Here is a 23638-nt window from a genome sequence, read left to right as displayed (position 1 = left end):
CCTGACCCCGCTCCCCCCCGCAGACCATCCTGGGCGAGACCCGCGAGGAGGAGGAGGACGAGATCCTGCCGCGCAAGGACTATGAGGTGCGGGGCCGGGCGCCCCTGCGAGGCCCTCGGCCTGCGCCCCTCACCCCCCGGGGCCTGGGTTTGTCTCCTGGGGTTCGGGCGTTAACCAGGGGGTGTCCTTCCAGAGCTTGGATTACGACCGCTGCATCAATGACCCGTACCTGGAGGTGCTGGAAAGCCTGGACAACAAGGTAGGAGCCCGTTCTTTGTCGCGCCCTGGCCCGGGGAGCCGGATCCACGCAGAGCGCTGCCATCGCACACCGGTCTGACCCCTGAGGGCAAAGCCGTGCTGCTCTCGGCTTCGCTGGCAGGAGGGCGGAAACAGCCCTGGGGGCGTCTCGGCCCCGGGCGCCCGTCCTGAGCCTCGTGTTGATGGCTCGGGCTCCTAGCCCTGCTTGGTGTCACCTCCGGGAGGTGCTTGTCTGTACTGATTCCTCTCTCCGGCTCCATCCAAAACGGTGATTGCAATCCTCCCATCCTCTGACTCCCCGCCGCACACTGCTTTGACTTGCCTTTGTTTTTCCGCCCCGAACAGAGAAGCCGGAGGTATGAAGCAGTCAAATGGGTGGTGGTCTTTGCCATCGGCGTCTGCACAGGCCTGGTAAGGAGTCTGCAGGGTGGGGAGCATGCAAGGGCTTGACGCCAGCGGTCTCCATGAGCTTATGACAGGAGAGGGCCCTGGGCTTCCTTAAAAGCAGAGCTGGGTCCAAGGCTGGTCCGGCCCCCCTGAGACTTGCAGGGGGTTGAAATTCAGTTGGTTCCTATGGGATAGCATTCTTCTCTCTGCAAGTGCTGTTGATTGTGTTTTCACAGGGTTTTCCTTGCAGATTCCCCAAATGCCAGTGTTCTGATTAGGGGATATCATCTGTCGTAAGCGGCTAATGAGCAGACTGATGAGGCACTAAGTTGGAGCAGAACTGTGTTAACCGCTTCTAGGGATGCTTGCTTTGCTGCCTGCATTTAGACCTCTCAGGGTGCCTAAGCCAGGGAGTGTCTGGGTCTAGGTCTGTCTCTGGTTTGAGGCAACCTGGTGAGACCTGGGCATGGCGAGTTCCCAGGACGTGGCAGGCTGGTCTGTGGCACTGGTGAGCGGTCATCTTTCATACCTGCTGCTGCCTTTTCCTAGGTGGGACTATTTGTAGATTTCTCGGTCCGACTTTTCTCCCAGCTCAAGTTCCGGTTGGTACAAAGCTGTATCCTTTACCTTCTGCCTGGTTTTGTGCTCTGCTGTGCTGGGTGACCTCATTGCTCCTAAAGGCTGCCTCCTCTGGACAGCTCGTCAGCTCTGCATGGCTCTTGATTTAATGATTAAGCTTCCAGCCATGGGCTTTGCTTCAGCAGCTGGGCCAGTCTCTAAGGCAGAGGTGTCTGGCCATGAGGTAGCATGGATGCCCCTTGACTTGGGCTTTCTGACACTGGTGTTTTTGGCAAAGCTCCCCCACATGGGATGCTAGTTTGGAGCTGCAAGTGAGGTTCACACTGGGCTCATCTTGTATCCGACCCCTCTAATACCCCTTGGTATCGGAATGTGACTTACCTCTGGCTAGCAGCAGGTACAGTGAGCTGAGCAGGGCATCCCATGCCCTGCTGGAAGCGTCTCATTTGACTGTTTTTATCCCCCAGTCTCGTGCTGCCCTGACTCTTCTGCTTCATGCACAGGAGGTGCTACCAGCACTTCTCTTTTGTTGCTGGGCCCTGTGACAGCGTACTGGAGAATGCTGCTCCAGGGAAAGCATGCTGTGCTAGATGTCTCTGATAGCTTGGCTGGGAGGGGGGCTGGCCTGGGGCTCTGTTTTCCAGGGTGTGGTGGTGAGTACACTGGCTGGGAGGGGACGAGGCAGGCTGGATCCCTAGGAGGAGGTCCCACAGAGCATTCTGCAGGAGATGCCCCTTTCCTTGACTCTCCCACAGCGGTGGAGGAGTGCAGTGAGAAGGGCTGCCTCGCCCTGTCCCTGCTGGAGCTGCTGGGCTTCAACCTGACCTTCGTCTTCATGGCCAGCCTGCTTGTCCTGATCCAGGTGAGACCGTGCTCCCCACCCCAATCCTTCCTATCTAACACAGGCGGTGTGCCAAGGCTCTTGCCCTCCTGCTACACTTTCTGGTCCAAGGACTTTGCAGGCACTAAAAAATAAAGTCTGGCAGCACATTCTGGACTTGTCAGTGTCTGATCTTTGCTAAGCTGGACACTGACATGCCTGGTACAATTGTCTCCTTTCTGCAGCCTGTGGCTGCTGGCTCTGGCATCCCTGAGATCAAATGCTACCTGAATGGGGTGAAGGTGCCTGGGGTAGTCCGGCTCCGGACGCTAGTGTGCAAAGCTCTGGGTGTGCTCTTCAGTGTGGCTGGAGGTAAGAGGGGTGGGTGGGGTGGGTTTTCCTCAGTCTGTAAGAAGTCATTGCATGCAAGAAGCAATGGTGGAAGTTTCTGTCTCTGTGTGTGCATGCAACTTGATTCTGTGGAGATGTAGCTGGGTCAGGGTGGAAGTGCAAGCTTCTGGGTGGCTGCAGAATCTGGAAATGATAAAGAGCCATGAATTAAACACCTGGTAGTGAAGAACAGCGCTCCAGCGGGCCAGTTAGTGGCAGGGAAGTTGGTGCTGCTTTGTGGAAGGCAGGTGGGAACCAGCAAGCAAGATGCTCCTTGGCAGTGTCTGAACAAGGCTTGTGGGGAATGTCACCTGGGTGAAACCATCTCTGGTGGGATTATGCAAGGCATGGGCAGCATTTCTGCCTGATGGGGTAGAAAGTTCTTGTGCTGAAACACATGTCAGTGCAGAGCTGCACCCTGCAGTGTCTGTTTCTGCCCGACGCTGCCCAGAACCCAGAAGTGAGCTCTCATGTCAGCGATCGTTGTCTGCTCTTGCCTTGTTATGGGGAGGTTGGAAACACCCTGTGTGGAGGTGTGTTGTTGCATGTAGCCCATCACAAAGGAGCTGGGAGCCCTTGCCTGTCACAGCTGGGCCGGAGGGAGCAGGCCATACTGACCAACAGAGCCATGCAGTGAAGCACTCTGTGTGTTGCAGGTCTCTTTGTGGGGAAGGAGGGTCCCATGATCCACAGTGGGGCTGTGGTGGGTGCTGGCTTGCCACAGGTGAGTGCTGGCAGTGCCCTGTTGCTCTCCGGGCTGGGCTGGGCAGGGCATGCTCTGCAGTTTATCCCTTCTCACCTTAAGTAAGACATGGGTTGGGATGAGATGGATTCTTTTAGAAACTTAGTGACAAAACCCTTGTATGTGGCCTTGGAGTCTGCGCTCTTTGTACTGAGATGTGGAGGCAAAGCTGCCCCCAGTTCACCAAGGGCATCTGCCAAGGAACTGCGCAGGGGCGCAACACTGGGCATTGATCTCCTTCACAGGCTGAGAGGAAGGAAAAAAAAGGTGCTGGAGAGTGGCCAGCCGAAGCTGGTGGCATCTGCAGCTGCTTTGCAACCGTCCCTCAGGGACACAGCTCTCCACCTTGGCATAAATCAAATGCTCTAAGCAAGACCTGATGGGAGAGCAGCCAACCATCTTATTGAATAACAATTTTCCTTGTCTGCTTTCCCTCCCCACTCCTCTTGTTGCTGCAGCCTCAGGGCAGAGGCAGGCAGAGTAGTCATGGGTCCTGGGTTGGATGCTCCTACATGTTATGGGAGAATGGGGCTGCCTTCACCCATGTCACCGTGTCTGACTTTGTCCTTCTCTCCAGTTCCAGAGTATCTCTTTGAGGAAGATCCAGTTTAATTTCCCCTATTTCCGCAGTGACAGGTGCGTGTTCTCAGTGGGGCTGTTCAGGGAAGTAGGGGTCTGGACTGAATGGGTCAGTCAGTGAGGCTTCGAATTCCCCCCTGGGAATCCTGGTCTCCAGGGTCCTGCTGCTGCAGGGCAGCACCATTGCATCCCACATTATCTCCAAGTAGGTTTCAGCCCTTGGACAGTGCAGGCTACTCTATTCCCTGTGGTGACTGCAAGCAACAGTACAACGTGACTAATTGATTGAGGGATCATCACTGATCCAGCCATATGCAGTGCACATTACCAGTCCTTGGTCTGTCATGATACCATAGCAATTGAAACGGAGCAAGTGGCAGCACAGAACTTCAGACCGGCCTCTTCACAGCTCCCTTGTTGCCAGCTGAGTTCTGTAGAATTAGCTTGTTCTCCTTTGGCAATCAGCATGTGTGAAGCATGCTGAAAATGTGCCAGCCCCAAGCATACTTGGCAACCATCTCGTAGGCTTCAGAGAGGAAATGTAAAAATGCAAGGCACGCACAATTTCTGCGGGTCAGTGAGAAGAAGGAAGAGACTCTTGCTAAATGATTCTAGAAACAGCTGATGGCACTGAAGGTTGTGCCGAGTTCACATAGACTCTTGGCACAACTAGCAAAGCATCACGGGAATGTAGTTAATTACTTGACATAGCTCTATGAAAGCTTTATCCTAAGAAGCTTATGACCTCAAAGAAGTGTACCAGTAATAGCCTGGTGCCAGCTGCCTTCTCATGCTGCCCTCTGAATCATCTTGTAGTTCAAAGCTCTGCTCCTTGTGCCCAATGAGAAGAAAGTCCTCGTGCTGGGGGCAGGCACGGGCTCTTGGCGGGGGTTGTCTCTGGCATGTTGGAATTTTTCAGGTTTCCCTTGTGCTGCTGGAGCAGTTATTGGGTCCTGGCTACAGAGCATGGTCCCAGCTGGGTTCCCCAAAGGATAGGAATTGATGATACAGATCCCTCCAGGGGGCTCATGTGTTCAAGCGATGCTTGGAGGGGAGCCCTTCCCTGAAGCAGGGACCTGGTGGCCAGGTGAGACTCCCTCATGTGGATGGGCCACATCATGGTCTCCTGTCTATTCAGAGGGCTGAGGCAGCATGAAGATAGGATTGTCATACTGCACCAGTTCACCAGGCCAATGTGAGCCTTTTTGGAAGGAAGTGCCTGCTCACTGCGAGCTTGCTGCATAGCACCGCATTCCTCTAGCTCCCTTTGTCTTCGTGGAGGTGAAAGGCCATGGGGGCCAAAGAGTTGTTCCAAGACTGCCTTGATGAAGTGTCCTTGTTTTCCTCCTCACCCAGGGACAAAAGGGACTTTGTGTCAGCTGGAGCCGCTGCAGGCGTGGCGGCTGCCTTTGGGGCCCCGATTGGGGGCACACTCTTCAGCCTGGAGGAGGGATCCTCCTTCTGGAACCAGGGGCTCACGTGGAAAGTGGTGAGTAGTGACGTCAGCTCCTTCCCAGAGAGGGGTGTCCCAGCATGGTGGTCCAGAGGCAAGCCAAGCCCTACTCCCCCAAAGCTTCATGGGCCCATGTGAGCTGCTGCTAGTTTTGGTGCCAGGAAGCAGAAACGCCTTCAGGAAAGGGCTGTTGAGAAGCATCAGGGCAGCACCAAGAGCTGGCTTGGCCCCCACTTTTTCACTAGGCAGATGCTATGTGAGGGCAAAGGCTGCAGTTAGGTTCCTTCCTGCTCAGGTACTGTGCTGATGTGGCTTCTGCTTGGCATTTCTGTGGCACCCCTCTTGGAATGAGTTTAATCTTGCTCTTGCAGTTGCCTTGGGGAATGTGACTGGGCTTTTTCCTACCCAGCACTGTGTCACTACTAGAATGCTGCAAGGCTCCTTTCCCAGAGTGGAGAAAGAGAGCTGTGGGCTTTGCCAAGTCCAGAACACCAGCCAGAGCCAATTAAGGACAAGGCAACAACAAGCTGAATTAGTTCTGTGCAAATTTATTTTCACTGTAGCCAGTCAGTGTCCCAAAGAGAACTTATAGGCAGGCGTGTTGCAGGGATTTCTGGACAATATGCTCTGGCCTGTGTTGCCATGGGGGTCAAACTAGGTGACCATGGTGATCCCTCACGATTACAAAAAGTAGCTGCTAAAATTTACCTTGCATTTCTTTCAGTGCTGGTAGGATGCAATCATCTCTTACCCAAAGGCAAGGCTTCACTGCTGTTGACCTCAGTTGTTTTTGTTCTTTCCTTCTCCAGCTCTTTTGCTCCATGGCTGCCACCTTCACCTTGAATTTCTTCCGCTCTGGGATTCAGTTTGGGAGTTGGGGGTCTTTCCAGCTCCCAGGGTTGCTCAACTTTGGCGAGTTCAAGGTGTGTTGTATGTCATTCCCCCTGCCCATCAGTGGTCCTTGCTCTGCCCAGATCCATACAGTTAGTTGTAGAGTCCTGCAGAAGGGAAAGAGCTCCTCCTCCAGAAATATGGCTCTGTTCTGTGGACAGTGCTGTCAGCGGTGCCCTGCTTGTAATAGACTGACTTGAGGGAGTCTGGCATGTGCTGCGTGCAACTCCATGTGCTCTTCCATTTCCTGCTTATCTCTGCTTTCCCTTTTGGTTCTCAGTGCTCAGAATCTGATAAGAAATGCCACCTCTGGACGGCTGTGGACTTGGGCTTCTTCATCTTGATGGGCATCGTCGGGGGCCTTCTCGGAGCCACCTTCAACTGCTTGAACAAGAGGCTAGCCAAGTACCGCATGCGCAACGTGCACCCCAAGCCAAAGCTGGTCAGGTACCCAGGCTCCCCCCTGCCTGCACTGTTGCATGTGTCTGCACTGTCTTTGCCCACAGAGCCTCGGAAGGGGCCATGAGTTTACAATACCAAAACCTCGTTTGGCAAAGCAAACCAAACTCTGGCGTGCATCCACCGATGCATCTCAAGCAAAACCAGAGATGTTATCCTCTCACTTTACTCAGCCTTGGTGAGACCACAGCTGGAGTACTGCATCCAGTTTTGGGCCCCCCACTTCAGGAGGGGTGTGGATAAGCTTGAGAGAGTCCAAAGGAGAGCCACTCCTATGATCCAATGCCTGGCAGGCAAGCTGTACAAGAAGAGGCTGAGGGACTTGGGACTCTTCAGTCTGGAAAAGAGAAGGCTCAGGGGTGACTTGGTAGCAGCCTACAGTTATATAAGAGGGTTACATCAGGACCTGGGAGAGCACCTGTTCACCAGAGCTCCCCAAGGGATAACAAGGTCTAACGGCCATAAACTTCAGGAAGGCTGATTTAGACTCGACCTAAGAAACAAGTTCTTTATGGTGTGAGTGTCCAGGGTCTGGAACAGCAGACTCCCCTCAGAGGTGGTGCAAGCACCTACTCCGCACTGTTTCAGAAAACGTGGATGTTTTTATTGTTGGGTTCACTTGATCCCAGCTGACTTTCTGCCTATGGTGGGGAGGGACTGGACTTGATCTCACAAGGTCCCTTCCAGCCCCTAATGTCTATGAAATCTATGAAACCTAGCAGCTCAAAACATTGCACTAAAATCCAGGTGTCAGGCAGACAAGCTGCAAAGAAGGTGCTAAGGGTGGCTGATACAATTCGGGTCTCTCTGTGATGTCTCTTGTGGTATACAAGTAGCCAAGACTCCTTTATAATGAGTATGAAGGGATCCTTTACCAAAGCTGCTGTACACAAACAGATCCATGGTTCTTAGCTTCTCAGCTACCAAAATACAGTCTGCAATATACCGCATCATCATGCAGGGGCTCTCTAGGTCTAGTCCCAGAAGTGGCTGAAGGAACAATTGACTCTACTACCATCCACACCCCACCCCTCCCCTAGTCTTTCTTACTGAACTGCCTAGTTAATTTAATCGGGTTTAACAACTGGACTGTGTATGCTCCATTAGGAAAAGAAATGGCTACCTAACTGAATCCCTGGTGATGAGAAATTGCCACTTAATTAAACTTGGCAAAAACAAATTATGAAGGAGAGAGAAAAGCTCGTTGGCCACTAAAAGTTGTGTTGGGAAGTTGTTTTTAATAGTCACGTGGCTGTGTCTAAAGGGAGAGGGCTTGGGGATGGGGGAGAGCTTAGAGCCACATCTCAGATCCTGGCAAGGTCATCTCCAATTGCTGGGATGGGCAGGAGGGCCTGATGCTGGTAGCTTCAGTGGGTTCAGTGGGAGCGAGCAGCCTCATAGAGTAGCTGGAATTTGCAGGGCTAGCATTGAGCAGTCTCTGCCCACCGCGACTCAGAGCAGTGCTGAGCTCTGTGCAGGGAGTAGGGATATGCCGGTGCCTGCGCAATGCAGTTTCGGTGCAGGATTCGGGTTCTATGCCTACAGGGTCCTGGAGAGCCTGCTGGTGTCACTCACCACCACCGTTGTGGTGTTTGTCGCCTCCATGGTGCTCGGGGAGTGCCGACAGATGTCCTCCACCAACCATAGTGGCAATGGCTCCCTGAGTCTGCAGGTAACACTCTCTCCCCACAAAAGTGCCTGCTATCTATAGCAACACAGCAGCCTCTGTCTGCAAATAATGCCTGTGTGTGTAGAGTTTCAGCAGCAGAACCCATGCTGCGGGGCTGGGGTGGGGAGCTGTCCCTGGCAAAGCAGGTGCTCGTATTATTTTTGTTGGCCAAGTATATGTCAAGCCCCAGATCAGTCCTCAGAGTCTTGGGTTTGATTCCCCCATGGTCTCTGTTGCAGGCAGGCCCAGTCCTGCCCTAGTGACAGCTCCCAGCATGCTGCCATAGCCTGACAAGGTTGTCTTGCTGTCTGCCATTGGTCAGGACTCCTCTGAGGACTTGAATGCAAGCATCAAGACCTTCTTCTGCCCCAATGAGACCTACAACGACATGGCGACACTGTTCTTCAACCCCCAGGAGTCGGCCATCCTGCAGCTTTTCCACCAGGACGGTGAGCAGTCATGAGAGGCAGCCTGGGCTGCCCTCACGTGCCCCCCTCAGCCTCTCCAGAGCCTCCTGCTTGCCCTTCTGTGGTGCTTTTATGCAAGGGTCTCTTCAGCTTTCCTTGGCTTTTGTTTCTGTTCCCCTGGCTTCTTCCTTGCCAACTGTCTTCACCCAGCTTTTGACTCTAAGAGGAAGGAGCTAGTTAGAGATGGAGAGTCAGCTGTAAGCCAGAGGAGGTGGTGGGCTGTGAGACTGCCTCTGAGTTGAGCCAGCCCATGCCCCTTGGTCATAACTCTTCTTGTATTGCAGGTACTTTCAGCCCAGTCACACTCTCCTTGTTCTTCCTTCTCTATTTCTTCCTCTCCTGCTGGACGTATGGGGTCTCCGTGCCCAGCGGCCTGTTTGTTCCGTCACTGCTTTGCGGGGCTGCCTTCGGACGGCTGGTCGCCAACCTCCTGAAAAGGTGCCTTGTGTACGTGTGGTAGGGCTGCTGCCACCAGTCTTCTTTCAGCTGTGCTGTCCTAATACCACATCTGACCTTCCTCCCCAGCTACATTGGCTTAGACCACATCTACTCAGGGACCTTCGCGTTGATCGGGGCGGCCGCCTTCCTTGGGGGCGTGGTCCGCATGACGATTAGCCTCACTGTTATCCTGATAGAGTCCACCAATGAGATCTCGTATGGACTTCCGATAATGATCACACTGATGGTGAGTCCACATCCTCCTCTTTGCTGGGTTTTGATTCCAGCTTCTATCTGTGGGTGTCGGTTCCATGCATTGACCTGCTTCTTCTCTCGCACAAGATGCTGTCATGCTGTTGGTTTCCTTGTCTCTCCAGGTGGCCAAATGGACAGGGGATTTCTTCAACAAGGGCATCTATGACATCCACGTGACCCTGCGGGGGGTGCCACTGCTGGAGTGGGAGACTGAGGTGGAAACAGACAAGTAAGGGGGGCTGCTTTTGCCAGTACTTGCCATCAAGGGCTGTTAGGAGTTCCCATTGCACTCTCTCTGAGGGTGTTGGGAAGTGCCTTGAGGCTCCCACAACTGAAGGGCTGCTGTGGAAGAGGAGTGGGGTTTCATTACTTGAGAACACTGGGTGTCAGGCAAGCCTTCCCACATAGTCTCCCTCTTCTGTGCAGGGCATGCAATTTTTCTCATCTCCAGAGTGAAGTTTGTATTGCCTGAGGAAGCTAAGAATGTAGCTAAGAATTGTATAATGTACCTGTTATGCTTCCCTTTGCCCCACTTTCCGTTGATGGGTGGCAGTGTGGCAGGGCTCCCTGGGGCTGGTAGAAGATCCCTAGGGCATTGCCCTTGTATGCAGAGATCCTGCTTGCCATGCCACATCTGAGCCTGTGAAGTACATTGGTAAGGGGCTGGTGAAAACATCACAGCCTTAGCACTTCATTAATAGAAACAATAGCCCCTTGGGTGTTGTTGGAGAACTCTTGTTCTCCATCTACTCTGCTTGGTATACTTCTGCATGGGACCAGCCCTGCCCCATGCTGGCATGTGACTGCACACCTGCTCCCAGCAGCATCCCTGCATCCCCTTTGGATTTCTCGGTTGCCCCAGGCTGCGAGCCAGTGACATCATGGAGCCAAACCTGACCTACGTCTACCCCCACACCCGCATCCAGTCCCTGGTCAGCATTCTGCGCACGACCGTCCATCATGCCTTCCCAGTGGTGACTGAGAACCGGGGCAATGAGAGGGAGTTCATGAAAGGGAACCAGCTCATCAGTAACAACATTAAATTCAAGGTGAGAAGGTAGCAAGCCTCTGGGTGGCTGTCTGCTGTCCTGTAGGAAGGCACTTGGCTGGGTCTCTCCTGCTGCTGGAGCAGGATCAATACCCACCCTAGTGCCCAGTTTGTCGTCTGCTTAATCCTAGGGTCCCTGGGTGGTGGGGTTAGAGGTTCAGCCCATCCCTTGTACTGTAGACTGTGGCCGAACAGGAGGAAACTCGCTTTCCAACAGCACAATGTTCAGGCTGTAAAACTGCTCCTGGAGACATAGAGCAGTGTGGGAGGGAAACTACCTCTTGTGAGACACTTAAAGCTGGCTGGGAAGGGTTGGTGAAAAGAGCAACTGTGATGCTGATCAACCAGCAGCCCTGCTCCATCTCTAGTTTCACTCTGCTAGAAGGATGCAGTCAATCCCGGCATCCTTGCAGTGCATCATCCCAGAGAGCCGTTTGCCTGTGACATAAAACCATTCCAAGGGCTTAGGCTAGAAAGGGGCCAGGCTGGTTTCTGCCCCAATCTGACCAGTGACCCACTGTCCAGGCTACTCACAATTCTGCTCATGCCTGCAGAAATCTAGTATCCTCACCCGGGCAGGGGAGCAACGCAAGCGAAGCCAGTCCATGAAGTCCTACCCATCCAGTGAGCTGCGCAACATGTGTGACGAGCACATCACCACGGAGGAGCCACCTGAGAAGGAGGACCTACTGCAGCAAATGCTGGAGAGAAGGTGGGGCCAGGGGAACAGGACATGTCCATCTGTGAACCTTACTTACCTGCCTGCTGTCACCACAGGGGCCAGGCACCTCAGTAGTGCAGTGGGGCGGGGCTAGTATCTGTGAGGAGCTGTGGCCTGGGACTTGGAGTGATCTGCCTGAGACTCCTCTCATGGGAAGACTGAGGCAGAGCAGGGGCTTGGGCTGAGACTCCTCCCAAGCCCTGCACTGGTGTCTGGACCCTGGGAAATCCTAGCTTGGCTCTTCTGTTGCTGCCTTACGTGGTCCGTAAGTCGCTTGGCCTCTTGGCTGCATTCTGTGTGGTGGGGAAGTGTTTGTCCATCTCTGGTGAGGGCACTGCATACAGGGATGGCCTTTAACATCCGTTGGGGCAGAGAGTCATGGTAGAGGCTTCTCTGCCATTACCACGTGAGATAGTCGGTGCAGGTTGTAACAAGGTATTTCTGTCGCAGATATACCCCCTACCCCAACCTGTACCCGGACCAGTCCCCCAGTGAGGAGTGGACCATGGAGGAGCGCTTCCGACCTCTCACCTTTCATGGCCTCATCTTGCGCTCACAGCTGGTCACGCTGCTCGTCCGTGGAGTGTGTTACTCTGAGAGTCAGTCGGTGAGTGCCACAGGGTCCTGGAAGGACTCTGAGCCCGCTGTCTCCTCACAGCCAGCTGGGAGGAGTGGATGGGCCAACAGTGTACCCAGGGTGGGTATACAGCATGGTCACTCCCATCTTCACTTTGAAGCTGCAGCTGGTTAAACTAAATTCTGCCTTATGGCTTTGAAATGAGTATGAGTGCAGCTGGGCAGATCCTGAGGGGGTGCAGTTGCGCGGCTGCACCCCCGTCAGACTGGTCCATGCTGCTGGAGCTTTTGAGGACTTCAAGAAAGTCCCGAAGTGGAATAGAATCCTCCCTTCCCCTCCGTGCTCAGAGCCACATCTCCTCTGTCTCTCCGTCAGAGGGCTGTGCAAAATTTCGGCAGCTGTTTCATTTCAGAGGTGTTTCAGCCCGTTTCAGCACCCGAAACACTGAATCCAAAGCATCTCCAAAAAGAAACAAAACCATCCAAAACGTTTTGGGAAGAGTCCAGCACAGCCTCGCAGACCTCCTTTTAAAGTGCCAGGAGGCTGGGGCAGGGCAGGGGAGCCATGGGGGGCTTCTCCTGTGGCTCCTCGTGCTGGGGCAGATGCAGGCACAGCTGGAGAAGCCTCAGGAGAAGCCCCCATGGCTGCCCTGCCCAACCCCATCCCCTGCCTGGCCCCAGCCTCTCAGCACATTTAAAAAAAAAAAAAAAAAAGCCCTTGGGATTGCCCTCCCTGCTTGGCATCCACACGTCAGCTGCCCCATAGCGTGGATGCAGCATGACCTGGCAGGGTGCCACGGGCTGTCTGGGAACTGGGACCTCTGGGGCTGGGCAGTGCCAGGCTCAGGGAGGGCGGGGTGCAATCCCTCCTGCCCCCCACTGCCTTGTGCTGCTCAGGGGGGGCTCTGCCACAAGCACCGAGAGGCCCTAATCACCTCTGCTTCAGCTGATGAGTGCAGGGCTTTTTTTTAGTTTTTTTTTTTTTTTTTTTAAAGTGCCGGGTGGCTGGGGCCGGGCGGGAAGTGGGGCTGGGCAGGGCAGGGCAGCCATGGGGGCTTCTCCTGCAGCTCCCCCTGCCCAGGGAGAGGCAGGCGCAGCCAGAGGAGCCATGGGAGAACCTGCAGCTGTGCCTGCCTCTCCCTGGCTGATCCGAATTGGCACCGAAACAGTGTCAAAACTCTGAAACGGATTCAGCCAAATCAAAACAGAACAGTGATCTGAAACACTGAAATGAATCACTGTCCTCTGCAACTGCCAAATCCAAAACCAAAGCGAGACCTATCCGTTTTGCACAGCCCCAGTCCCCTCCCCTCCTTCCTCCTGTGTCCCACCTGCTGTAGTTGCTTTGTCTGTTGTCCCAGGGGCAGGAGAGTCTCCAGCACTGCTGCCTGCTGTGGCTGGGCTTGTCTAGAGCACTGGTAGCAACAATGGCTTCCCACTCCTGCTTCTGAGGGAACCAACCCACCCACCCCCTGCTGCTGCCACTGTTCCCAGCTAACCAGCTCAGCTGGAGCAGACAGGAGTAGCTCTAAAGCTGCCCCTTCCCTCCCCTCCCCTCCCAGTGGGAGAATCAGCAGCAAGTAGAGTTTGGGTGGCGGGAAGAGGAGGGGACATGCGTCTGAACACAGGGGGGAAGCTTGCCTGCTTTAGGAAACTTTAAAAAGTCCCTAGAGGCTCCTACAGCCCAGTTTTCCTTTACTAGTTGGTTGCGGTAGGGAAGAGGCTGGGAGCGGGGTGCAACCACCCCATCAGCATGGGTGGCTGCTCTTGCACCTGCTTTTGCCAAATCCTGGATCTGCCCCTGACCGCAGCTATCCACCTAGGCAGGCCTGGGAGAAGGATGCAGGTTCTAGGCCCAAATGCATGGTGTATTGCCAGGAGTGGGGAAAGGAGGGAAGATACTAATATTTAATTGTTTGCCTATGTGCTGCCCCACCCTCCCCCACCAGCTTGTTGGTGCTGCCTTACAGGGTGGGGACTTAGACCCCAGTGAATCAGAAGACGGATCAGTCCTTTCCTCTGCTGAAAAAGCAACTTGTCCCTTTTCCATTGGCCCCGCTCCCTTGCATTGGTCTCTGACCATGCTTCTCCGCATGTATGTAGCTTTCTGAGTGTGGAGGTGGGGCGTGGGTGGTCAGCGTGGACTACATCCTTGCTGTGCCCTTATGCAGCCCCAGGCACTCAGCTGATAGGAATACCGTTATCTTCCAGAGTGCCAACCAGCCCCGCCTGTCCTATGCAGAGATGGCCGAGGACTATCCCCGCTACCCAGATATTCATGACCTGGACCTCACGTTGCTCAACCCACGCATGATAGTGGTAAGAGAAGCTGACAGGAGCTTGTTTCTATGTTGTAGCACCCTCTTTGTGAGGCACAGAAATGTCCAAATACCTTTTTAAAAAGGTTCCTCCATAACCTCAGATTGAGGAAGCCCAATAGGAGGGCTCAGTGCCAAACTCTAGCTCTGTCCCCCTTGTTAGTGGTATTTTATGTATAGGTACAGATGCAAATTGCTGTGGGTGATGGTGACTGAAAAGCCATGTTCCACTACTGTCTGCCAGCCTCGGGACTTGTGCGTGTAGGAAAACTGCCTGGAACAGCAATTCTGCAATAGCTTTCTGTGTGGACACTCTTATTCCAGATTTGAGTGGGTATTTTGGGCCAGGACAACGTAATCTGCTTTCAGATCAGTTTGAGTTGTGGTCTAAGTGAGAAGAAATGGGTTTGGGTCTTGGGTTTGAGCAAAACAAAAGATATTGGCAATCTCTCTACTCTCAGGTAGGGTTTGAGAAGACTTGGCACTTGCCCAGTCAGTTGGACTAACAGCAGTCAGAAGTTCATGGCAGCACTGAATCCTATTTTAGGATGGGGTGTGTAGAAATAAAAGGATTTTGGGGGCACCTCCCCTGTGCAGAGAAGGAGAACTTGGAGTCAGTTGTTAGGTGCCTTGGCAACCCCATGTCAGCTTCTAGGGCCACCAACGCCTGCTCTGAAACTACACTAATTGAACCCCTTGTTTTGTTTTATTTTTCCCCTAGGATGTCACCCCATATATGAACCCATCTCCTTTCACAGTCTCCCCAAACACTCATGTCTCTCAAGTCTTCAATCTGTTCAGGACCATGGGGCTCAGACACTTACCTGTTGTGAATGCTGTGGGAGAGGTGAGTTCTGGTGGAGGGGGATGTGCTGTCCCTACCACCCTTAACATGAGCAGGGGAATCTGTTAATGGACACATTTGGGCATCTGGATGTCACTGTAACTGCCTTGACTGATGCCTCTTGTAAAGCTTTACAAGAGGCTTTGTGTGAGGTTGAGCCACTGTCCTGTCTGTGGGCTGGATTCAGCCCTGGTTGGCAACCTTAGGAAGCTTTTCCTGATTGATACCACTCCCAGACCTTGGGCCACTTTACAGAACTCTTCACAAATAGCACTATTTAGGCCAGAACGAGCCCTGGTAATAAAATACTTGAGTACCGAGTGGAGACACCATCTCTGATGGTGATTTGCATTGTATTCCTTCAGGAGGTGGAAAGCACAGAAACGACAGAGTTGGGGTTTAGGTAGATACCAATTACACTGGAATCCTTTGACTTCAGTGCAAGCTGTTACCATGCAGCTGTCATGTGCGCATGCCTCTGTAAGGATGTAAGGGCAGAAACAGACATTGCCTGATGTCTCATTTGTCCCACCATAAAAATGTTTCTGGCAGCCCAAATGGTGAGCCCATAGACATTGCTACCCTCTTGCATCATGTTAAAGAATAAATCAGTGGTGCGGCAGATGCTTTTAGCCCTGTGGCAGGAAGGTAGAGCAGCCTGAGCTGTTTCTACTGTCTAGCCACTGTGGTTTTGAAGGCTCTGGGATTTTCCCCAAGCTCCAGGGACACCTGCCTGCTTTCCCTGCTTAGAGAGGCAACCCAGGGAATCTGGGGTGCCTCTCCATAAGTGGGAAAGTTGTGGTTCCCTGCTGAGCCGGACCCATCCCCCTCAATCACAGGAGGAAATCTAGCTGATCAGGGAAAGGTCCTTTCCTGCTCAACCATATATTCTCCCCACCAATCATGGGGGACTGATCTGGGTGGGAAGGGAGATCAGGTTGCCCTTGTCCTCCACCATTAATGGTGGGACAAGGGGCAATGTGTGTTGCATCTGATGAAGCAATCAGCTGTGCCAGGATACATTACAGCATGACTGATCAGCTTCATTAGTCAACGTCTATTTCTAGCCTGAGCATAGCAAAACCATGATAACTTCAGCTCTGTTTCAGTCAGATTTGGCACACGTGTGTGTTTCTGTAGTGATACATGCAACAGGCACTTCCTAACAGCTGATGCACTCTCAAGGAGACGCTCCCCTTTGCCTCTCTGAACTTAATTGCTTTTGACATCTTGTCATGGCACCTTCAGTAGCCAAAAGTGACCAGCAGGTGTCATCAGCTTCCCATAAACCAAGCATCAACCTCCTTCATTAATCCAGGAGCTGGAGTGGAGCTAGGAGTTGCTAGGGGCATTTATACACGTACATTTGTGTGCTCTGACATGCCAGAGATTCAGTGTGTTGGAGCAGATTTGATTAACTGAGACTGCTCTGTACACAAGCTGATGCGCCTGGCACTGCATCGCATACATTTGTATAAAAGGCAAAATGCATGTCAGTGCGCAGAAAATGGCAGCAGTGCACTTTTGAGCTAAAACATATTTGTGTTTTAGTTCAAGACCATGCCACCACCGTTTTCTCAGCACTGACACACATTTTGCTGCTTATACAAAGGTATGCATTGCAGGGCCGGGTGCTTTTGAAACATGTACAAATGCCCTGAAGGTCCAGCCAGATGTGGCGAGAGTGAGACAGGAAGAGGTGTCTCTGAGCCTGCCAGCTGATGGTACAAGCTTTTGCTGGTGCTTGCGTGTGTTGTCCAAAACACCTCTGTGGAAGAATGTGGAAATGGGCTGAGTGCTGGGTTCTGTTCCCTATCTAGTCGTTCAGCCTCTGCCCAGACTTCAAGGCTTCAGGCTCTGCCACCAGAGGCCTAGTGGAGATTTAAGAGTCTCCTCCATGCCCTGACCTACAGTGCTGCCTGGTAGGCACCCAGCAGTTGCACACTCAGGCACCAGTGACCCCTCATATTCACACATGTATGCACCTGCCTTGAAAAGGTTGGGGTTATTATAGGGCACATGCCAGTTAAATCACAGAAGCTGAAAGTTGGTGACTTAAGGTCTTATCTCCATCTTACTGCACTTAGGTCTGTTAAGGGGAGGATATCCCTATTAACATAGGTTTGCTAGTGCAGCTCCCTTTGTGCAGGGCTGCATGGGTTAGCAATTCCTGTGTGCCCAGGGAACTGAGCTGTTGCATCCCCATTGCCGTGCAGCTCCCACTGCAGTCTGCTGGTGTCCCTCACGTAGAACGTGGGTGCAGAACAGCAGTGAGGGGGGGAATTGTACTGGGGCAGAGGGAATTTGCACTGGCTTCTGCTGCAGGTTCACACCCAGCTTCTCCGAGAACTGCTTTTCTTCCTTGGCTCTCAAGTCAGACAAAAAGCTCCCTGAACTGCACCCTCTGCATGTGGGCACCCCAGCTGCAAGTGACTGGGGCATCCTTCTGTCTCCTCCAAACAGATCGTGGGCATCATCACTCGACACAACCTGACGCACGAGTTCCTGCAGGCGCGGCTCAGGCAGCACTACCAGACCCTCTGACCCTGCCCCAACCCAGCCTGGTGCCAACCCCTCCATCACACACCCACATTCCGCTTGGACCCCAGATGGCCGACTTGCTGAGCGGCTCCTCGCGCACGGAGGCTGGGGACTGAAGACCACCTGGCTGGCCAGAGGATCAAGGAAACACCTGCGCCTGAAGCTTTTGGCTGGCCTAGAGAGGCATTTCATTGACCACTCTGAGCCCAAAACATCGCTCCTTCCCTGCTCCTGCCAGGTGTGGCATCAGGTGTTGCCCTGGCACTGCTCTGCCTACAGGGTGAAAACCATGCTCCCCCACCTCCTTGTTCATTCTGTCTCCCTTCTTGCTCCTGCAGCAGTTGCCTTACTCACATGAGAAGGGACCATTGCCATGGCTGAAATCAGACACTGCAGTTTGCTAACAAAGAGCCCACTCCTAGGTGAATGGCTGTTCCCAGATTGCTCCCTCCCCCCAGGAGACCCCAGTTGCACCAGTTTTTCTCTGGTGTATGTCTGTTCATGTCACTTCTGCAAGCTCCTTCCTGCCCTTCCAGTGCTGGGATCCCTGCTGTCCCATTGCTCTCAGCAATCAGCTGCTGGTGCAAGTCAGGAATCCACAATAGCTTGTAGCTGTGCCTCTTTTGGATGAGGAGTGCTTCACAGAGTGACATGAGAAAGTGATCCTAGCCCCTCATCCCCTTAGCTGTGGCCAAGGATTCCCCTTGGAAGAGAGCTTTTATAGGGTGTTCTTGTTTTCTCCTGTAATGCAGTGGAACGCCTCATAGGAACGTTATACAGGCATTGTGGCCTGCTGTCTGGGTTCAGGCCTGGGGATCCCAGGGTGTTTTCATTGCTAGGGCTAAGGAGAGGGAGGAAGGGCTACTTCCTCACTCCCCAGAGGAATGTGTTGCTCCTTCTGCTTAAATTCACAGTCTTCTCCCAGCTGCTGCCCCCATCCACTGGCTCAGTCCACATCATCCCTGCTGTGAGCAGCAGAGGTGTGATGCTGACAGGGCAGCAGGAGCACTCAAGGCTTGTGATTGCTGGGCTCGAGAGCAGCAGTGGTAGGGGCTGTCCACAGCTCCCAGTGCACCAGGATCTTGGCGGCAGCAGAATCGCCTGGAGGGCCAAGGCAGCACTTTGAAGCCAGTCGCAGCCAGTCTGGTGCCTCAACAGGTACCATCCTGGCCAGCACCTGTATTGTTCCAGCAGGCTCCTGCCCTTGTGGGTTTGCATTCAGATAACCCTCTGTGGGAAGCTGGCCTCGTTGCCTCCAGGGGCCCAGGCTCTGATGGGCTTGATAAAGCACAGAGCTTTTTTGCTTTGCTCCCTTGGAGAGGCTGGGCTGAGGAGCCTGGGGAATGCTTCTGAGGAAGGCTTCCCTGCAGTCCTGTTAACCTGTTGGGTGCCAAGAGGACTTCGCTGGCAGCGTGGCTGCAGCAGGAAGTGTCTGGGGTCCTGGCTTGTTAGGAGCTATCTGGAGGGCAGAAGTCACCATTTCTGTGCCCTATGTGCAGGGGTTGCCTGGAGTTGTGATCTGGGGAGTGTCTGGCCTCTTCAGGCTGAAACTGGTGGGGCCTGTGGTGCACTGGTTTGCTTGCAGTGAGGCGGCAGGAGTGTCCCACTCTGGCTAGCTCTTGGGACAGCCTCTGCCTTGGGGTGTGGGAGGGGATACTCCAGGTGAACAAGCTGGTTTCAGAGCAGATCTCATCTGCATGGGGTGGCAGTGTGAATAGACCCAAGCTGTAGGGTCTGGGTGCAGTTGATCTTTGCAGGTAGAAGAGTTGTTGCAGGAGGAAAACACAGTGCAAGCCAAGGCTGGGTTATTGACTCCTTGCTGCCATTGGCAAGTCCCTGGAGGGTCTGCCACAGTGTCTCCCACGAGAGCTTGTTAACCTTCTCCAGGCCTCTCCCTGTCTGCTCCCTCACTGGAGGCTGATAGCAGACCTCTCTGGCTGAGCCCTGCTTGTGTGCTCAGAACAGGCAAAGGTTTGTGCCATCCAGAGTATGATGAGATAAGCCTGATGCCTGTCACGGCACCCTTGCCCTCAGCCTCTAGCTCCTCTGGTTGTCTGGATGCTGTTGGAACCGTGCCTTCTGGCTTGGGGATGCCCTCTGGGGTGGGAGTTTAAACCTATTTCCACCATCTTCCAGCTGCCTTTCTCTGCCGCCACCACTCTGAGCAGTCCTGCTCGCTTGTAGGAGCCTTCTCTGCTTAGCTCAGGTGAGGTGTGAGCCGCACAGCGTGAAGCAAAGGGATCTTAGTGCCAGCCCCTCTATCTTGTGCCTTCACTCAGACTGTTGCTGGGTGGGAGTAGTACTGCTGTGCTCCTCAGGGCCATCTTCATTCCCAGAGGCAGCTGTCTTAGCTGCCTATGCCATGTTAGTCTAAATAGCTACCCAGGGAATAGATTTGGACATGTGCTTCTGCCTTGTGGGAGGATTTCTGTGAGCCTCCCCCAAGTCTGTGTGAGGAGTGTTGAGAGGTGGCTTCTATAGAGCTCGCTTCGCCTGTGCTCTGGGGACAAGGATGTCTGTGTCCCTGTTGTGAGAGAGAACAAACGTATCCAGGAAAGAGCTCCAGGTGACCCCTTTCTCTCTCCAGAGCTGGGCTGCAGGTGTGAAATAGCCTCTCTAGAGCTCACTGCCATTGCTCCTGGGTTGGTCCCAATCGTGCAGTTGAGCATGAAGACCTCCCTCGGGTGGAGTTTGGGATGCTGCAGGATGTGCTGTTGGCATTGACCAGGACCTGCCATGCCTACCTCTCCCCCTTGAGTGCCAGTCCTGTCCCTCCCACCTCATCTCTCCCAAGTCCTGTTTGGTCTCCTGCTTCCCTTCTTGCCCATTGCCTTGAGCTAATTCTGTCCCATTCTCTTCCTCTTCGGGCTGGGGCAGTGCAGGGTGTGGCTGGACATCTCATTTTCATTCTGGAGGACAACGAACCTGGCTGAAAGGTACTGCCCAGGCATGTCTGAGCACCCTGTGCTGCTTGGCTCCAGCCCTCTTCCAGTGCCACTTGCTTTGCCCACCTGTCCCATGTACAAACTTCCAGCAAAGGGAGCGAGTTCCTCTTCTCGCTGTGCCAGAGAGCACAGAGCTTGGGGCAGGGGATGGGACCCCGCTGGTCTTTTGAAGCGAAATCCGTGAGTGGACTTGGTGTGTGTGCCTAGCGGCGCTGGCCATAGCACCTGGGTCCAATGGAACAGCATGGCAGTCTGTAACGCAGCATGTCTCGCCTGCCAGGGTGGTGGGTCCAAAGGCTCTTGTTAACCTCATCAGACTTCCCCGTGCCCCTAGCCAGTCTTGTAACTTCCTCACTTCCTTAACTGCTTCTGGTCTGGCGCTGGCTGCTCCTCGGCGTACAAAGAAATATCAGCCTAACACAGGTGCCTGTAACCCTTACTCAGAGCAACACTAAAGAACAGAGTCTGAGTACTGGCTCAGTATTGATGGCGAAAGCTTGGGACAGTGGGGGGCGCTGGCTCGGTGTCCCGGGTTCCTGTGCAGTGTTTGTAGTGGTTCCAGGTTGTGACCCCTCTGTCCTGTGAGCTGTTCCGATTATAGCAACGTATCTCATTTGTGTTGGTTTCCGTTTGGTTTTTTTGCACTGTTCTGTTCGGAGACGACGGAAGCTGATTCCACGGTGTACATAAACTATTTTTTTTAAATTTGTATGAATATATTTTTATTTTGAACTTTGGCACTTGGGACATATTTGTGTAACCATAACCTGTCTGAGAGTAAAATGTTGGTGTGTGTCCTTCTGCATGTCCTGGGCCTCGTGGGTTCTTTCTCTTTCTGCTTCGCTTATTTGTCTGACACCTGTGATTTGGTGGGGAATCAATGGTGAAATAGACCCAACGCAAAAAAACCAGAATTTTTTCCATGTAAGAAATAATGGTGCTGTTTGTTCATGTCTTTTATATTAGCAGGCACTTGTGGATAGGGCACCAGCAAGAACTACTATAATTGTTGATACGAGTGATTATTCTAGTCCGTTCTCTTTCTGACAGTGGCTAGTACCAGTTGCTTACAAGGAAGCAGCCCTCCGGACAGCAAGGTGGCATCTGTCTGCAGGATGCATTTTCTTGTACCTGCCCCGCTGAAGGGTTGGCTGTCCCCTGGATTATACCCTAAAGCAGGAGGGTTTTTTTATCCCTTTCAGAAACCTGTTTTTAAAGCCTGTGCTGTTTGGGTGTCCTTACCCCTCTGCTCCTATGTGTGAGGATCCCATGACCTAGTTGCTCTGCTGTGGCTTGGTCCTTTTGTACAGGAAATGAGATTCTACCGGGTTATTTTTTGCCCCCTCCTCCATCCCACGCCTGAGAGGTGTTTGTACGCAAGATTCTTCTGGTTTTCTCCTTAGCTGGAGCTCATCCTGATTTCTTCCCTAGCCATTAATGGGTGCTGGCGCTGGCTTTATTTTCCCCAGGTGTGTGACTGCCTCTCTGGTAAGAAATGGGACTTGCTCAATTCAGCTCCGGTCCCAGTCATTGTGTAGAGCAGAGGTGCCCAAGGGATCCCACAGTGCAGTCTTGGAGACTGGCAGCACTGGTGACTGCCCTTCTCCCCTCACTGCACCTCATACAGCATCGTACACTGGGTAGTCGTGGCTCTTTGTTCATCTATCCCCATGCTGCCCCATGCTACTCCTGCTGAGCTACCAACTACTGCACTTCCCTCCTGCTCATTGCCTTGAGTGTCCAGGGTAGAAACAAGGGGAATGGCTTCAACTCAGGACTTGTGTGTTTAAATGCAGGAAGCGCCAGGCTCTGCCTCTCCCGTCTGCTCTAGAGGGAGCCCAGGCCTGGTGGCTTCCTCCCCTCCCCTCCAAAACAGGAGTCCAGATGCAGGCCTTATTCAGGACATCTCCTGAGAGCGCAGAGCAAGCTCAGCCTCCCTCCTGTCCACAATGGCCTTGCAGCTGGCTGGAGTGAGACCAAGAGACCGACAGGCTCTGCCAAGGTGTCATGATGGGAGGTGAGGTTGTTGCTTGGAAAAAAGCACCAGGGTGGGGCAGGGCAGGGTGCTCCTCTCCTGCTTTGCCTTGCATTTTATACCTGGCAGCCCAGGTGGGTTAATACCATGGTTGCACAGCTATGCTTAATGCAACCCAGCACCTGGCTGCAGATTTAAATCCTTTCCCGGGGGGGTTGCGGGCTCGTTACAGTCAAGCATTTTAATTACTCCCACAACCAACCACCCACACACAAATGAGCCTTGTCCTCTTATTGCACTCCTTTATTGAAGGAAAGAGCCAGGACTGTTCTTTCTGTCCAAGGTGCTGAAGCTCGACTCACAGCTGCGCTGCTCCGCTTCGTGCTTCAGGAAGTCGGTCCTTCCACCGTGAGGTTGGGCAGTGGGGAGAGGCACATGGTTGCTTTGCAAGTGAAGGTGGCTACCAGGCAAACAGTACCTACTGCATCTGGGGTAACAGGGCCAGCTCAGGGGGCCCTGATTCTCTTGAGCTGTAGATGCCTGGGTCTCAGGGAAGGGAAGATAAGGATGGTCCCTGTTTCCAGGCATAGCATCAAAAATGCAGGAAGAAGAGGCCGCACTGCTGTAAGGGTGGAAATCTAGTCAAAGTATTTGTTATCTTAGTGCCTAGAGATCAGGGCCCTATGGTGCTAGGTGCTGTATGTGTATGTACATGAGACTGCTGCTTTGCAGAGCTGACAGTGTCAAGCAGGTTGCCTCTATCAACACCTAGCTTCTTCCCAACACCTCATCCAGCCTTGCTCCCAGGCTAAGGGACATCTCTGCTGGAGGTCCCTGCCCTGCCAACTTCTATGGCATGCTGATGCCAAGTTGTGCCAGCCTCGTAGTCCAACACCTCCCAGCTGTGCCCCGTCTTGCACTCATCCTCCTGCCTTCATGCAGGTTTTGCTAGGTGGTGCCAAGGAAGAATGGATGAAACAGTACTTCTGCTCTGCCTCCCCTACCTACAGGTCTCTTCCTCTGATCAGGCTGCCTAACGAAGTCATGCTGTTCCCCTACCACCACCACCTCTAGTCTGGCACTAGCTGGTTTCTCCAGCACTTTGGGGGTTGGCTCCATGCATGTACAGCACTTGCAGTGATATGGCAATGCAAATCCTTAATGCTAAGATAAAAGGTGGACAGACAAGAGGAGGAATTAGGCCTGTCTTACTAGCAATGCTGCAACAGTGCCTCCTCCTCTGTGGTTTTCCTTCCCTCCGCTCTTTGCCCCCCTCTGCGCCA

The 23638-nt window shown here is 53.3% G+C and overlaps 1 protein-coding gene across 1 annotated transcript; it reads left to right on the top strand.

The window, feature by feature from the left end:
• Positions 1-5: 5 nt before the first annotated feature.
• CLCN6 (chloride voltage-gated channel 6) lies at positions 6-21185 on the top strand (the record flags this gene model as incomplete). Its single annotated transcript, XM_019511546.1, has 22 exons — positions 6-86; positions 194-259; positions 604-669; positions 1195-1261; positions 1980-2086; positions 2290-2416; positions 3091-3158; positions 3754-3812; positions 5112-5244; positions 6018-6131; positions 6380-6546; positions 8104-8230; positions 8550-8676; positions 8979-9132; positions 9220-9379; positions 9510-9616; positions 10250-10436; positions 10990-11147; positions 11607-11763; positions 13944-14051; positions 14772-14897; positions 17358-21185. Coding segments are annotated over 22 exons (2547 nt in total), but the record flags the coding sequence as incomplete, so codon positions are not given.
• Positions 21186-23638: the final 2453 nt, after the last annotated feature.

The sequence above is a fragment of the Gavialis gangeticus genome, unplaced genomic scaffold, assembly GCF_001723915.1.
Source record: "Gavialis gangeticus isolate Ggan-Ray unplaced genomic scaffold, GavGan_comp1, whole genome shotgun sequence".
In the NCBI taxonomy this organism is placed as follows: Eukaryota; Metazoa; Chordata; order Crocodylia; family Gavialidae; genus Gavialis; species Gavialis gangeticus.
The sequence above is the reverse complement of the archived record's forward strand: the minus strand, read 5'-3'. Positions and strand labels throughout refer to the sequence as shown.